The sequence below is a fragment of the Bison bison genome, unplaced genomic scaffold (assembly GCF_000754665.1).
Source record: "Bison bison bison isolate TAMUID 2011002044 unplaced genomic scaffold, Bison_UMD1.0 scf7180017864174, whole genome shotgun sequence".
Classification (NCBI taxonomy): domain Eukaryota; kingdom Metazoa; phylum Chordata; class Mammalia; order Artiodactyla; family Bovidae; genus Bison; species Bison bison.
The window spans coordinates 1,822,814-1,838,416 of NW_011494746.1; the positions used below are offsets into that span (position 1 = coordinate 1,822,814).

General features: G+C 38.0%; 1 protein-coding gene across 1 annotated transcript in view; it reads right to left on the minus strand.

Annotated features, from left to right (window-relative positions):
- SAV1 (salvador family WW domain containing protein 1) overlaps positions 1 to 15,603 on the minus strand; it is a 30,015-nt gene that overhangs the window by 10,813 nt on the left and 3,599 nt on the right. The window contains exons 3-4 of the mRNA XM_010842281.1: positions 6,478 to 6,748; positions 3,025 to 3,168 (exon numbers count right to left, since the gene is read on the minus strand). Of these exons, the coding sequence (XP_010840583.1) occupies positions 3,025 to 3,168; positions 6,478 to 6,748 (415 nt within the window). The remainder of the gene's footprint in view (positions 1 to 3,024; positions 3,169 to 6,477; positions 6,749 to 15,603) is intronic.

Consider the following 15,603-nt stretch of genomic DNA (forward strand, 5'->3'; position numbering starts at 1 on the left):
GTCAGGAAGCAACAATTAGAACTGGACATGGAACAACAGACTGGTTCCAAATAGGAAAAAGAGTACGTCAAGGCTGGATATTGTCACCCTGCTTATTTAACTTTTATGCAGAGTACATCATGAGAAACGCTGGGCTGGAAGAAGCACAAGTTGAAATCAAGATTGCTGGGAGAAATATCAATAACCTCAGATATGCAGATGACACCACCCTTATGGCACAAAGTGAAGGGCAACTAAAAAGCCTCTTGATGAAAGTGAAAGTGGAGAGTGAAAAAGTTGGCTTAAAGCTCAACATTCAGAAAACTATCATGGCATCTGGTCCCATCATTTCATGGCAAATAGATGGGGAAAGAGTGGAAACAGTGTCAGACTTTATTTTTGGGGGCTCCAGAATCACTGCAGATGGTGACCGCAGCCATGAAATTAAAAGACACTTACTCCTTGGAAGGAAAGTTATGACCAACCTAGATAGCATATTCAAAAGCAGAGACATTACTTTGCCAACAAAGGTTCGTTTTGTCAAGGCTATGGTTTTTCCCAATGGTCATGTATGGATGTGAGAGCTGGACTATAAAGAAAGCTGAGCGCCGAAGAATTGATGCTTTTGAACTGTGGTGTTGGAGAAGACTCTTGAGAGTCCCTTGGACTGCAAGGAGATCCAACCAGTCCATCCTAAAGGAGATCAGTCTGGGTGTTCATTGGAAGGACTGATGTTGAAGCTGAAACTCCAATACTTTGGCCACCTGATGCAAAGAGCTGACTCATTGGAAAAGACCCTGATGCTGGGAAAGATTGAGGGCAGGAGGAGAAGGGAACCACAGAGGATGAGATGGTTGGATGGCATCAGTGACTCAATGGACATGGGTTTGGGTGGACTCCAGGAGTTGGTGATAGACAAGGAGGCCTGGCATGCTGCGTTTCACGGGGTCACAGAGAGTCGGACATGATTGAGCGACTGAACTGAACTGAATTCCAAATTCATTGTGTAATCATTCTAATTATCCTAAACTTTCTAAAACTCTTCTTTGGCCTATTTTATGCTGGTAGTTTGGTTTTTGAAATGCAAAAGAGTAAGGCTACAAAATGTTACCTTATATAATTTTCAACAGCTCTATACATGCAATTATTATATGTAAAATACCTAGCAAAGTACCAGAAATTTAATACTTAATAAACGATAATAATTATTAAATAAGAAAATAATAACAACAAAAGTTAAGAGTATGAACTTTGGAATTAGATAAAAGTCTGAAATCTACCATTTAATATATGTATGATCTTAGCATAGACTAAGTTATTTTCAGCTATAAAATAGGTTTGGGGAAGATAATATGAGAGAACATATCTGAAAGTTTAGCACAGGATGGTTCAGGAAACAATGCATTATCAGTAACTATTTATAATACTTTCAAACATCCCCTTTTCTGAAATCACAGCACTTTGTATATATCAGTCACTGATCTTTATCACACTGGATTAGATCTGAGTGCTTCTGTTTTCCAAGAGAGCTCTCTGAGGCAAATATTTCATTTATTCATGATTATATTGAACAGTGCCTCGTGTGCTCAGTCACTTCAGTCACGTCCGAGTCTTTGGGACTTCATGGACCACAGCCCATTAGGCTTCTCTGTCCATGGAATTTTCCCACCAAGAATACTGGAATGGGTTGCCATGCCCTCCTCCAGGGGATCTTTCTGACCCAGGGGCTGAACCCACATATCTTGCATCTCCTGCATCAGCAGGCAGATTCTTTACCACTGCACCACCTGGGAAGCCCTGAACATTGCCTGCTGCTGCTGCTGCTAAGTCACTTCAGTCGTGTCCGACTCTGTGCGACCCCAGAGACGGCAGCCCACCAGGCTCCACCATCCCTGGGATTCTCCAGGCAAGAACACTGGAGTGGGTTGCCATTTCCTTCTCCAATGCATGAAAGTGAAAAAATAAAGTGAAGTTGCTCAGTCGTATCCAACTCCTAGCGACCCCATGGACTGCAGCCTTCCAGGCTCCTCCATCCATGGGATTTTCCAGGCAAGAGTACTGGAGTGGGGTGCCATTGCCTACTACCCTACAAATATCCTCAATGAGCCTAGCAAACTCATAGCCATCTTTAAAAACTAGCCCCATATATTTTCCTTTTGGGGGCAGCTTTCCTTGCTCACTCATAATAACAATAAACTACTACTAAGGCTTACTCAAGTTAGCTGCTGTACCATTTTGCATAATCACTTAAGCTTCACTACATTACGTAAGGTAGATAAAATTACTATCCTCTATGTTTCAGTAGAGTAAAAACACTTAGAACTAAGTTCAGTAACTTGCCCAAGGTCACTCAGTTAGTAGGTAATGGAGACAGAAATCACACTTTCCTTCCAGATAGTTTCCTTCCTGACTGATCTTAACCACTATCCTATACCTTTAGTGCAAAAATAACAGTCATCGTTTACTGAGAGTTCTTTTAATGTGCAAGACACTGTAACACATATTTTAGATGCATTATTTTACTGAATACTTAATAAACTTAAGAGTAGATACTATTACTATCTCCAATTAACAGAGGACAAAACTAAGTTAAGCACCCTGCCCAGAGTAACAAAGCTAAGGTATCAATGAACACATATCATCTCATCCCAGAACCTGAGTCACCACACATATTTCCTCACCACCCTTGTGTCCTGCTTGGGTTCACCTATGTACCTAGAACTTACCCAGGTCCTTCCTTTTATCACAAGGCACTGTATCACTTATTTGCAAGTTATCCTACCCGTACGAGAAGGTAAGCTTTTCACTGCATCTCTATGTAACAGCCTAGGTCTGCACATTAACAGAAAGTGAAGATGCAATAAATGTTTGTAAAACTTCTATTTCTAGTCAATGACTTTTAAACTTTATAAGCTGTGATATCCCTTTTTAAAATAAAAGCCCAATATCATTGAGAAAAAACACAGTGCTGTGTGGTTTAAGCAGCCCAGAGACTCCCTTCAGCCTTCCACTCACAACAAAAATCTGTGCTGTAAATTCACTTACTTCACAGGGGCTCGAGCATAAACCTGAAGCCAGTCAGGAATTTCTGCAGTATGGTAAGGATTTGCAGGTACCAGAAGGGGCTGATTTCTTTCGGTTTGCTGTGGCTGGTATGTAACAGGAGGAGGTTGATCATACCGAGGTACACTAAGAAAACAGAATCAATGTGCATTAGGATAATGGCCCTAAATAAAACAAGAAGTATAAGAATACTATTTGTTTTTCCAAGTGCCTCTTGCCCAAACTTCTACCACCTTTTTTTTTTTTAAACTATACTACAGGGGAAGTAAAATTCACCTTCTCTTGGAAACTTATAGGTCATTAGTGATATATAGAGAAATTAAAAGACGCTCACTCCTTGGAAGCAAAGTTATGACCAACCTAGATAGCATATTCAAAAGCAGAGAGAGACATTACTTTGCCAACAAAGGTCCGGCTAGTCAAGGCTATGGTTTTTCCAGTGGTCATATATGGATGTGAAAGTTGGACTGTGAAGAAAGCTGAGTGCCGAAGAATTGATGCTTTTGAACTGTGGTGTTGGAGAAGACTCTTGAGAGTCCCTTGGACTGCAAGGAGATCCAACCAGTCCATCCTAAAGGAGATCAGTCCTGGGTGATCTTTGGAAGGACTGATGCTAAAGCTGAAACCCAGTACTTTGGCTACCTCATGTGAAGAGTTGACTCATTAGAAAAGACTCTAAAGCTGTGAAAGATTTAGGGCAGGAGGAGAAGGGGACGACAGAGGATGAGATGGCTGGATGGCATCACTGACTCGATGGACAGGAGTTTGGGTGAACTCTGGCAGTTGGTGATGGACAGGGAGGCCTGGCGTGCTGCAGTTCATGGGGTCTCAAACAGTTGGACAAGACTGAGCCACTGAAGTGAACTGAAGCTAATCTTTACATATTTTTAAGAGGTTTCTTCTGGCTGATATTTATTCTTTTCAAGGGCAACATCAAAGGAGGCTATAAAAAAATTCAGAGCTAAGTTATAACCTTTATAAGGAGGCTTAAAACTAGAATCATAAATTTTAGTAATAACTAAGTAATTAGCTATAAATTTATATTGGAAAAGGTGATAATTTTTCTCAAAGTTAAGAATGGATATTTTCTTTCTCCTTTAGGTTGAAAAGTGAGTATGGAATAGATGTTAAAGTAGTAATGAGTACTGTGCTTGAACTATCCACCTAACTATACCACTTCCTTTCCACTTTTACAACCTTACAAGAGCGTAAGGGAGTTAGAGCTGATTAGAGCCTGTTTTAAATCAGAGACTTTAAAATAAAAAAGGCCACATTTTCAATTATTTCTAACAGCCTATACGTGTTGGGGGAAGGAGGGAGAACAGCAAGGTGGGGTGAGAGCTGTTCATGGGAAAATGCTAAGGAAAGCTTGAAGGTTCAAGGAACCACTTGAAGGTGAAAGACTGAATTCTGAGAGAGCAAACTGGCCTATTCCAGACTTGGAGGCAAAACTGTTAGAGCCTACCTCCAAACATAAACGTTTATGTGTATATCAGAAAAGGTCATTCCAGTACTAAACTAGGACTAAAGTGTAAGTGTTGGATTACACTGTAGTTAACAATTTAAAGATCAGTGTGCAAATGGTACTGAATTTTATCTTCCACTCTTTCATAAATAGGTGCAAAGTGAAATATTCCTTGATAGCACAGTTGGATGGGAAAGAACAGAAGTGGGAAAGAACTGAGGCTTTGAAGTCAAACTGGCCACTTACAAGCTGTGTGAATGTAGACGAATACTGCTTCTCTACTCTAAACTTTAGCCTCCTGATTTGTAAAACTGGAATAAATTCATACCAGAGATGACTGTTCTAAGGATTAAATGGCCTAGTATAATAAAGAGTTATGTATAAGAATTAGCATATTACAGACAATCAAATAGCTACTAATACTACCTATCTGAGATTAAAGGTGTTTACTCTCTCCTTTTTAAAGTCTACAGAGCTGCTGAGAAAGGCAAACTGTAAAACTGCTTTATAAACTATTAAATTCTACAATATAAGATTAATGATGACAAACAGAAAACTAAGCTCACTATACACTCAAACTTTGCTATGGACCAGAAAGTCTGCATTTGGTGACATCAAACTGTAACCACATTTTGCTGTCTTTTTTTTTGGCAGGGAAGGGGGCGCATTTCTATCATTTTCTATCATTTATTCATTCAACAAACATCTACCTGTGTGAATTTCTGTGTTTGGTGCTGGAGACACAGCAGTAAATAAGTGGGACTCATCCCTGCCCTTGGCTAAGAATTGTGATCAGGTGGGAGGGACAACTGACAAATCATCCCCATGTCACAGGCCTGAAAATAGAAGCCAAGGAGAGTAGCAGCAGCCTGCCTGAGATGGTGGAGACAGCAGGCAGAGGGGCCAGAGCTTGGCGAATGCAGAGTTGCTGAATCTGGCTCTTCTGAAGGGAAAACAACGTCACTTGTTCAATAAACACTGAATGAGTGCCACTAAATGGAATCACTGGAAAAAACCTGCTTTTCCAAGTTGAATTAATAAATCCAAACATGTAAAATGATTAAAACAATACAATAATGATAAAGCTTAGTTTTCTGGGTGATAATATTAAAATGTATTTTCAAAATAATTATAATGGTTCTAAAAAATGCAAAAGTATGCTCTAACCAAACATTTGTGCTCTGCTAGATAATACTAAGCAACAGCTATCAACATGCTGATGATATTCTACCCATTTTTAATTTTAAGGCTCAGTTCTTAAGAGCTCAATGTCGTTAACTGCAAACATTTACAATTTCATTACTAAACAGTTTATGTACTTTGAAATCCAGTGTGTATTTTACATGTATAACCCATCTCCACTTGGATTAATCATATTTCAAGTGCTCAACAGCCATATCTGACAACTGGCTACAGAATTCAAAGGCTAAAAGTCTGGCTATCAGTGAAATCTACTGATAGGCCAGCATCAGTCAGAATCACCCAAAAGATCACTGGCTATATTTATCAAACAGATCTGAGATGTTCTGGACAGTTTCAATTTTTGCTTTCTTACCTGGCAACAGTTAAGAAACAGAACATAAAATATCTGTAAACTGAATAAACAACAAGACATCATTATAATTCAAAAGTAGAGTCTACACATTCAAAGGTAGGTCTGTATTTTAAAAGAAATTTAAATGTAAAAAGATGAGTATTTTATTTATTTCAATCTCTGGGTATCTTTAATAAAAACATTCTAGCATATTAAAACAGAACCTGATCATAAGAATATTGATCCTGTTTTTGAGGTTTATTTAAAAAGTTTTTTAATTATTAAAGTCATTCATTACTAAACATAAGTCCAGAAGCTGTGAAAGATAGTTTTCAAATCAAACATCAGGATACCTTTCTCTTTGATGAAAATGTAAGTTCAAAATCTAACATTAGACAATCTCCAAACAAAAGGGTTAAAATAGTCAATACTCTACCTTGGAGCACAAGGATGCCTATATTGAGCCTTTTTATTTGTGTGATCTACATAATAAGTTCCAAATTCTGATGACTCAACTCGTTCCCATCCTGGAGGAAGTCCTTCTCGCTCAAGAGGATGGCTCCAATGAGTTGTATTTGTGTTGTGATCTATGTAATATTTCCTCCCTCTCATTGTCCAGTCCACAGACCAGCCAGGAGGAAGGGGTAAATCTTCAGAACCATGGTTAGCTAAATTTCCTAATGATGTAGCAGCAACTCTCCCAATACCTGAGAGGAAAAAGAGAAGAAACAGAACAGTTATTATAGATAAAAGATATACCATATGAAAAACTCAAAACTATCCAAATTATATACTCTCCCATTAAAAATCATGATTTTTACTGTTAGAAATAAAATTGTTCTTAAAACTAGTCAATGTTGCTGCTACTGCTGCTAAGTCGCTTCAGTCATGTCCGACTCTGTGCGACCCCAGAGATGGCAGCCCACCAGGCTCCCTTGTCCCTGGGATTCTCCAGGCAAGAACACTGGAGTGGGTTGCCATTTCCTTCTCCAATGCATGAAAGTGAAAAGTGAAAGTGAAGTCGCTCAGTCGTGTCCGACTCCTAGCGACCCCATGGACTGCAGCCTACCAGGCTCCTCCGTCCATGGGATTTTCCAGGCAAGAGTACTGGAGTGGGGTGCCATTGCCTTCTCTGAGTCAATGTTACTGTTATTTAATTACAAAAGGAGAAAAAAAAAACTAGAATCTATGAAATTAGGCTCTTTTGGTTGATGCTTCCATCACCAGACCATACAAATATTTAATTACTAATAAAGATAATTAAGCATGTATACTGCTAAAGGAAAGTGGGGAAAAGAAAAATTCATCTCATTCAAGAGTTAAGATTTGACATTTCATCTAAAACAGCAAAAATGAACTTGTAAAACTATTCCTAGTTTGTGATTTCTTAAAAATAGTATGGCTAAAAAACAAATAATCTGGCTGTACCATAAAACTATTAAGGAATTTTACCAAGTATAAGGTAAACATACAAAATCAATTAAATATTTTTATATTAGTAACTGAAAACAAATTATACCACTTATAATAGCTCCAAAAATTTAAATATTTACATATCAAACAAAAAATTGCAGGCTCAGTATGCTGACAACTACAAAACACTGATGAAAGAAATGAAATGGATGTGGTCAAGATGGTGGAGTAGGAAGACCCTGAACTCATCTCCCATAGGCACACCAAAAATACAACTATTAATATTTACAGAGCAACTATTGATGAGAACAACCAGAATCCAGCAGAAAAGATCTTCTACAACTAAAAATATAAAGAAGGAACCACAAGATGGGAAGGAAAGGTGGAAATGCAATATAGTCAAGACCCTTACCTCCAGGTGGGCAACCCACAAACAAGAGAATAATTATAACTGTAGAGATTCTCCCCAAGGGGCAAGGGATCTGAATCCCACATTGGGCTTCCTCACCAGGAAGACAAGTCCCCAGAACTTCTGGCTTTGTAGGCCAGCAGTGCTCTCTTTCAGGTGAACCAGTGGGCTGTAAGAAATAAAGACTCCACTCTTAAATGGTGCACACAAAATCTCACACACTCTGGGACCCAGGACAGAAGCAATAATTTGAAAGGCGCATGGGTCAGACCCACCAGCTAATTTTGGAGAGCCTCCGAGAGGCAGGCGGAAACTGGGGACACACACTTGTGGCAGATGTTTCAGGAATTTGTTCTATCTCAAGGCCACTGGTGCTGGTAAGTGTCATTTTGGAATCTTCCTTTTAACTTATTAGCAAAAGGACCTGGCTGTGCCCACCAGTCTATGAGTGCCAGTACTGGGACACCTCAGGCCAAGTCAAGCAAGTAGCCCAGCTGGGACACAGCCCACTCACCAGCAGGCCTCTTGTGCCCTGAGTCTCGCCACGACACGTCTCTGTCCACCAGAGGGCCTAGGACCCAGGCCCTCACACCAGTATACAAGCACTGGTCCTGGAATCCCCAGCAGCGTCATTGGAACCTGGCTCCAGCCACCAGTGGGCTGGCACTAGCCTCAGGACCAGCCTCACCCACCATCAGTTTCAGATGTAACACTATAAAACTCCCAGGAGATAAAATAGGCAATACATTCTTCAACACAAGTTGTAGCAGTATTTTCTTAGCTCAGTCTCCTAAAGCCAAAAAAAAAATAAAAGCAAAAATAAACAGGACCTGATCAAACTTGAAAGCTTTTTGCACAGCAAAGGAAATCATGAACACAATGAAAATAACCCCATAGAACAGAAAATATTTGCAAATGCTGCAATCAACAAGGGGTTAATATCCAAAACATATGAACAACGGATACAACTCAGTATTAAAACAAACAACCCACCCAACCAAAAAATGGACAGAAGACCTAAATAGGTATTTCTCCAAAAAAGACATTCAGATGGCCAACGGGCACATGAAAAGATGCTCAATATCGCTAATTGTTAGAGAAATGCAAATCAAAAGTACAATGAGGTATCAATTCACACTGGCCAGAATCATCATTTTGAAGTCCATGAACAGTAAGTGCTGGAAAGTATGTGGAGAAAAGGGAACTCTCTTACACTGCTGGGACTGTAAACTGATGCAGCCACTAAGAAACACAGCATGGAGGTTCCTTAAAAAAATAAAAGTATAGTTGCCATATGATCCAGTAATCCCATTCCTGGGCATATACCTGGAAAAGAGGAAAACTCTAACTGGAAAAGATATAAGCACCACAATGCAGTATTTATAATACTCAACATGGAAGCAACCCAAGTGTCCATCAATAGACAACTGGCTTGAAAAGATATGGTGTGTGTGTATACATATATATGTGTACATGCATAAGGCGTGTATACATGTATAAAACACACACAACGGAATGTTATTTAACCCTAAAAAAGAATGAAATATTTCCATTTACAGCAACACATGGATGGACCTAGAGAATACTATTGTTAGTGAAGTCAGTCAGAAAGAGAAAGACAAATACTATATGATGTCATTTATTTGTGGAATCTAAAAAATAATACAAATGAATCTACACACAAAAACCGAAACAGACTCACAAACATAGAAAACAAACTTACGTTTACCAAAATGGGAGAGGAGGAAAAATTACGAGTATGGGATTAACAGACACAAATTATTATACATAAACTAGATGAGCAAGAAGGATTTACTATATAGCACAGCAAATTATGGCTCAGTGGTAAAGAATCCTCCTGCCAATGCAGGAGACATGGGTTCAGTTCCTGGGTTGGGAAGATCCCCTGGAGAAGGAAATAGCAATTCACTCCAGAATTCTTGCCTGGGAAATCCCACCGACAGAGAAGCCTGAAGGGCTACAATTTAAGGATTGCAAAAGAGTCAGACATGACTTAATGGCTAAACAACAACAACAACAGGGAGTCCTAGCCAGGATCTTGTAATAACCTATAATGGAACACAACTGCAAACAACAAATTACTATGCTCTACTCCTGAAATCAACACAATATTGTAAATCAACTGTATTTCCATAAAAAAATAAAGAGAGAGAGGGGTAAAATCCCTAGATCTAATATATATACACCAAGACTGCCAAAAGCAGATGGGGTAGAAGAACAGTAAAGAAAGAAGTGGAAATAAGAACAGAGTACTGCGAAAAACTACTTAGCCCAACACACTACCCTAACCCTTTTCCCTACTCAATCCCCTACCTCTCTAGCAACTACAGCAGCCAATTTCAAATAACTGGCAGAGAAAAACCCAAATTATTCAATAACATATAATAAGGACAGCATAACATCAATTTTTGTAAGAAAAATTGAAGCGGCAAAAAGGTGCAAAACTTATGAAAAAGAACATTCAAAAAAATGTTGAGCCAAAGCAGAGAAAAAAATGAAATTAAATATTCTGCCACTGCCATAAATTGAAAAATGAATGAAGCGATCAACTCCCTGAAGGAAGATCAAAAAGAAGAAAAACAAGAGCCCCAAAAAACAGATGTTAAAAAAATCAGAGATAATAGGTGTGCTTAGGGAAAGAATGATGAAGACAAAAACTGGAAGAATAAACATGAAGTGTTCGTTACAGTAAGAAACCTGGCAACTCTTAACCAAGTGCTTAAGATTAACATCACCAATAATGTCATAAAGAGATCATGTATCTCCTTTATATGACATGATGAAGACACTTCACCTCTGGTATTCTTTTCATAAACCAATATGCCCAGTCTAATCATGAGAAAAACATCAGACAAAATGCAAATCGAGGGACAGTCTACAAAACATCTGACAAGTATTTCTCAAAACTTGTCAAGGTCATTAAGAACAAGAAAAGACTAAGAAGTTGTTCTAGACCAAAGAACACTGAGGAGATAAGACAACTAAATGTAATGAGGTACTCTGCATTGGATCCTGTAAAAGAAAATGACATTAATGAAAAAACTGGTGAAATTCAAATAAAACATGATGTTTTATTTCTTAAAAATTCTTGAGTTCATGAAGATACTAAAAAGAAAAACTTATTGGTTACCTCCAGAGGCAGTTAGGCAATTATTCTGAAAAACAGTAAGTAAAGGGAAAGGTCCAGCATGTTTCCTGTCTTATATGAATACCCAAAATACTAACAAAGGAATAATTAATTAAGCAAAGTTCTTCACTACAGAACTCTTCTTTACAGAATTCCAACTAATAAAGAAATGACAACCTTAGAATATCACTACTTGCAACAGCTAATGAAATATGGATCTAGCCAGTAATCAATACTGGCCTCCAAATCACTAGGTGAAAAGCTGACAGAGAATATCATGATGGATGAATTGGGATGGCATCGGATCCCATGATCAATCTTAACATCACAAAAAGAGAAATCAGTCATTATGTGTCTCTGGATCTGATGCAACAGAATACATAACATCTCCTATTAAGTACTCTGGCAGAAAGGAAAATGCAAGAAAGAAAACAAAATCATTCTTGCTGAGTACCCTTTGGGAAGAAAATCATATATTTCTGAAACATATGGTGACTATAAGACAAAACAAAGCTAACACACCTTCTAGTGAAGCTGACTTTGGCTTCTGCCATTTGCAATTGGACATTTAGTAAGTGTAGCTTAAGCAACCCAGTACTTAAAGAGAAAATATTTAAACAGAAAAGAAATAAGCCAACGTATTAAAGACATGCACATAGGAAATATCTATAATCATGCTGTTTAAGCACGCAACAGTTTTACACTTTTGCAAATTTCCATCACGAAAGATGTTGTAGTACTAGTCACAACCAAGGATGGCAATTTTTAGAAAGAATTATAGATTCATTGGAAAAGACCCTGATGCTGGGAAAGACTGAGGGCAGGAGGAAAAAGGGGCGATAGAGGATGAGATGGTTGTATGGCATCATCAACACAATGCACATGAGTTTGAGCAAACTCCAAGAGATAATGAAGGACAGGGAAGCCTGGTATGCTGCAGTTCATGGGGTCATAAAGAGTGGGACACAACTTAGCGACTTAACAACAACAACACAGTTAATTCAATGTATTCAAACTGAGTTATTGATAAGAACCATAACATTATGACCCAAAAGAGGTCCCCCTGGAACTATATAATATGTATATATATTATATATATAGAGAGAGAGAACTATATAAATAGATTTCTAAATGATGCATTAAAAACAAAAAGCTATTATAGTAATTAAAAACCATACAGGCTTGGAGAGTATTAAAGTCTTGACAGTTTTATTCATTCAGTCAATCCTAATTTCTATATACTGAACTTGCCTAAATCTAGAAACACATGCACTGTTACATGTAAACAATAGTAGGTACCAAAAACCAGATCTTTTAAACTATGATAAACTTGAAATTTATATTTAGAGGAAACACAAAGACCTCCCTATAAAACTTCTTGTGTCCAGGAACTAAAACCTTGACAGGTTGATAAGGGAGCCACGAAGTCCAGCAAGTCCCAAGTAGGCTCATCACCTTTACCAATACCATGTGAAACCATGATTCCTAACCTTTTAGGAGCTAGCTATAAACAGTTTCATGACAAACCCCCACTCCTACTTTCTGAAGCTGCCATATGCACTAAAATTTTTTCAAACTATTATTTGCATAATTCTATAAAACCTATTGGGAGATGAATGTACAGTACAAAAGGACTGGACATCGCCTATCTACAACATAAAACATTATCAGTAATATCTGTAGCTCTGTGCCTGTGCTCAGCTGCATCCAAGTCTATGTGACCCCATGGACTGTAGCCTGCCAGGCTCCTCTGTCCATGGGATTTTTCAGGCAAGAATACTGGGGTGGGTTGCCATTTTCTACTCCAGGGTATCTGACCCAGGGATTGAACCCATGTCTGCTGCATCTCATGCACTGGCAGGCATGAAATGGAATCTGGAATCCTAATGAAGGTTACGAGCTCCAAGATAATACTAAACATTACATCCCATGTTATAATCAAGATGTTGATAAATTATACGGGTTAAACAAAGCCCACTGCCTTTTTCCTCCTCTCCAAATAAGTACAAGTAAAACTGTGCCCCTAAGGATTATTACCACATCCTCAAAAGAAGATTAGGGTTAAATAATAATTATGCATTTCCTGGAGTAAACACAACTCCAGTATTTTGTTTGGTAAAGCCTGGACCTTTTTAATTGGATGTTTATAACTTGATTTCTTTAGCTGTCTTTAAAAATATTATTTAAAAGTTTGATACTTAAAATTGCATAGAACTAAATTATTTAGGCACAAAACAAAGGAACTCAATTTGCCTTTAGTATTCCAACTAAAGACTTCCTGTTAACAGCAGAATTCCTTTCTTTGGCACATACAGTAACTGCCTGACTGGTATGTAGGCCAAAATGTTAAAGGTCAAATTTCACAGCTAAATGTAGAACGTCCTGGTCCTAAAACCCTTTAAGATATTATACAACTTGTTTTTTTTGTACTTCTGCTAACTACAATAAGATGAAATTAACCCTTGAGACAAGGTGTTTCCTAAAAGTTTAATAACTAATTAGCAGGAATTACTACTCTCAGGGCTTCCATTGTGGCTCAGATGGTCAAGTCACAAAACTTTTCTTCCATACCTTTTTTATGCTTATTACATTAGTAACAGCAATCAAAATTTAAAACCTGTGAAAATAAATCTGTCTAGAACACATCCTTACTCTCCCACAAACTTACTTTCTCCTTTCCATTTATTCAAATTTCTTGAACTCTCTCCAGCATATGAAACTACAGTAAGTTTCAAGTCTTTTCAAGATGAATTCAAGAAATTTCCAGCTACATATTCAGACTTTTTCCCTCTGGAAAAGACAGCCATTAGGCTTTTCTATTTGGTTAATAATAGGTTATTAATCCTCCCCTGCCACTTAAGTGACTCCTGCAAAGTAGTACCATTTTTATCTCTGAAAGGTATAATACTAATCTTATTGTCCTGGTACAAATTAATGTTAAGTGAAATTTCTTAAGCATGTACCACTGCTGCAATTAATACAAATCTTTTTTTAAATAACATTCTTTAATTTGAAAAAATATCCAATTAACTTTTATTTATTTCTAAGATATAATTGGGAAAAGTTGTTTTAAAGTCTGTCATTAAAATTACAAGAACTGTATCAGATTGCATAAGTAGGATCCTAAGATGGGATCAGTAGAAATTTAGTTTTTACAGTATTTACTCAATACTTTTCAAGTCAGAATTTTAAAATATTTTAAATTGGTATCAGATTTTAACTTGGTATCACTAATTTCTTCACACTTTAGGCATAAAAGTGTCATGAGCTTTCAGTGATGTCTGCAACATAAAAATATATGGGAAAGGTAAATATACATGGGAAAGGTAAATGTGAAGAACAACAATCTTTATTAATGATAAACTGATTGCTATAAAGCTATTATTTTTAGTACAGACTTGAAATCTGTAGATCCATTCACTTACATCAACCATTTATTTTTACAGCACCTCTTATACAGACAGGTGGTTTGCTAATCCTATCTGACTCTTTTCTTCTTCCCTTCATCCCTCAATAACCATCACTGGCCAAGGCCATTCAATACAGATGTGTCCCACTTCTCCCCTTTCCAAATGATCCCAGACTAGGTCAGGTCCTCACTAACATTTAAAATAATGGGACTTCCCTGATGGTCTAGTGGCTAATAGTCCCAAGGCAGAGGACCAGGGTTCAATCCTTGATCAGGGACCTAGATCTCACATGCCACAACTTAAGAGTTCTCATGGTACAACTGACATCCAGTGCAAATAATTAAAATATTAACCATAAGACATGCACCAAATGGAAAATTACAGGGCACTGAAACACCACATAAGTAGTGTTTAACATTAAGAAACTCATTCAAGTAAAAAAGCAGGTATATGAAACTGCACAACACTGTTTAAAAAACAAAAAGAATGTCATGCAAAAAGATGAACAAAATAACTAAATACAAAGAACCTCTGGTATCATGAGTGCTTTGCCTTTACTTTTCTGCACTTCGCAAATTTCCTATAACAAGCAGGTATTACTCTAAAAAAATTTATAAAAATGAACTTTATTTTTAAAACTCACTGCTGCTACTGCTACTGCTGCTAAGTCGCTTCAGTCATGTCCGACTCTGTGCGACCCCACAGACGGCAGCCCACCAGGCTCCGCCGTCCCTGGGATACTCCAGGCAAGAACACTGGAGTGGGTTGCCATTTCCTTCTCCATAAAAAAACTCACTACTGGATAACAAACTATTTCTAAGGTTAAAAACTACATGATATTCAGTTAAGTTGCTCAGTCGTGTCTAACTCTGCAATCCCATGGACTGCAGCATGCCAGGCCTCCCTGTCCATCAACAACTCTCGGAGCTTACTCAAACTCATGTCCATCGAGTCAGTGATGCCACCCATCTCATCCTCTGGCGTCCCTTTCTCCTCCTGCCCTCAATCTTTCCCAACATCAGGGTCTTTTCAAATGAGTCAGTTCTTCGTATCAGGTGGCCAAAGTATTGTAGTTTAAGCTTCAACATCAGTCCTTCCAATGAACACCCAGGACTGATTTCCTTTAGGATGGACTGGTTGGATCTCCTTGCAGTCCAAGGGACTCTCAAGAGTCTTCTCCAA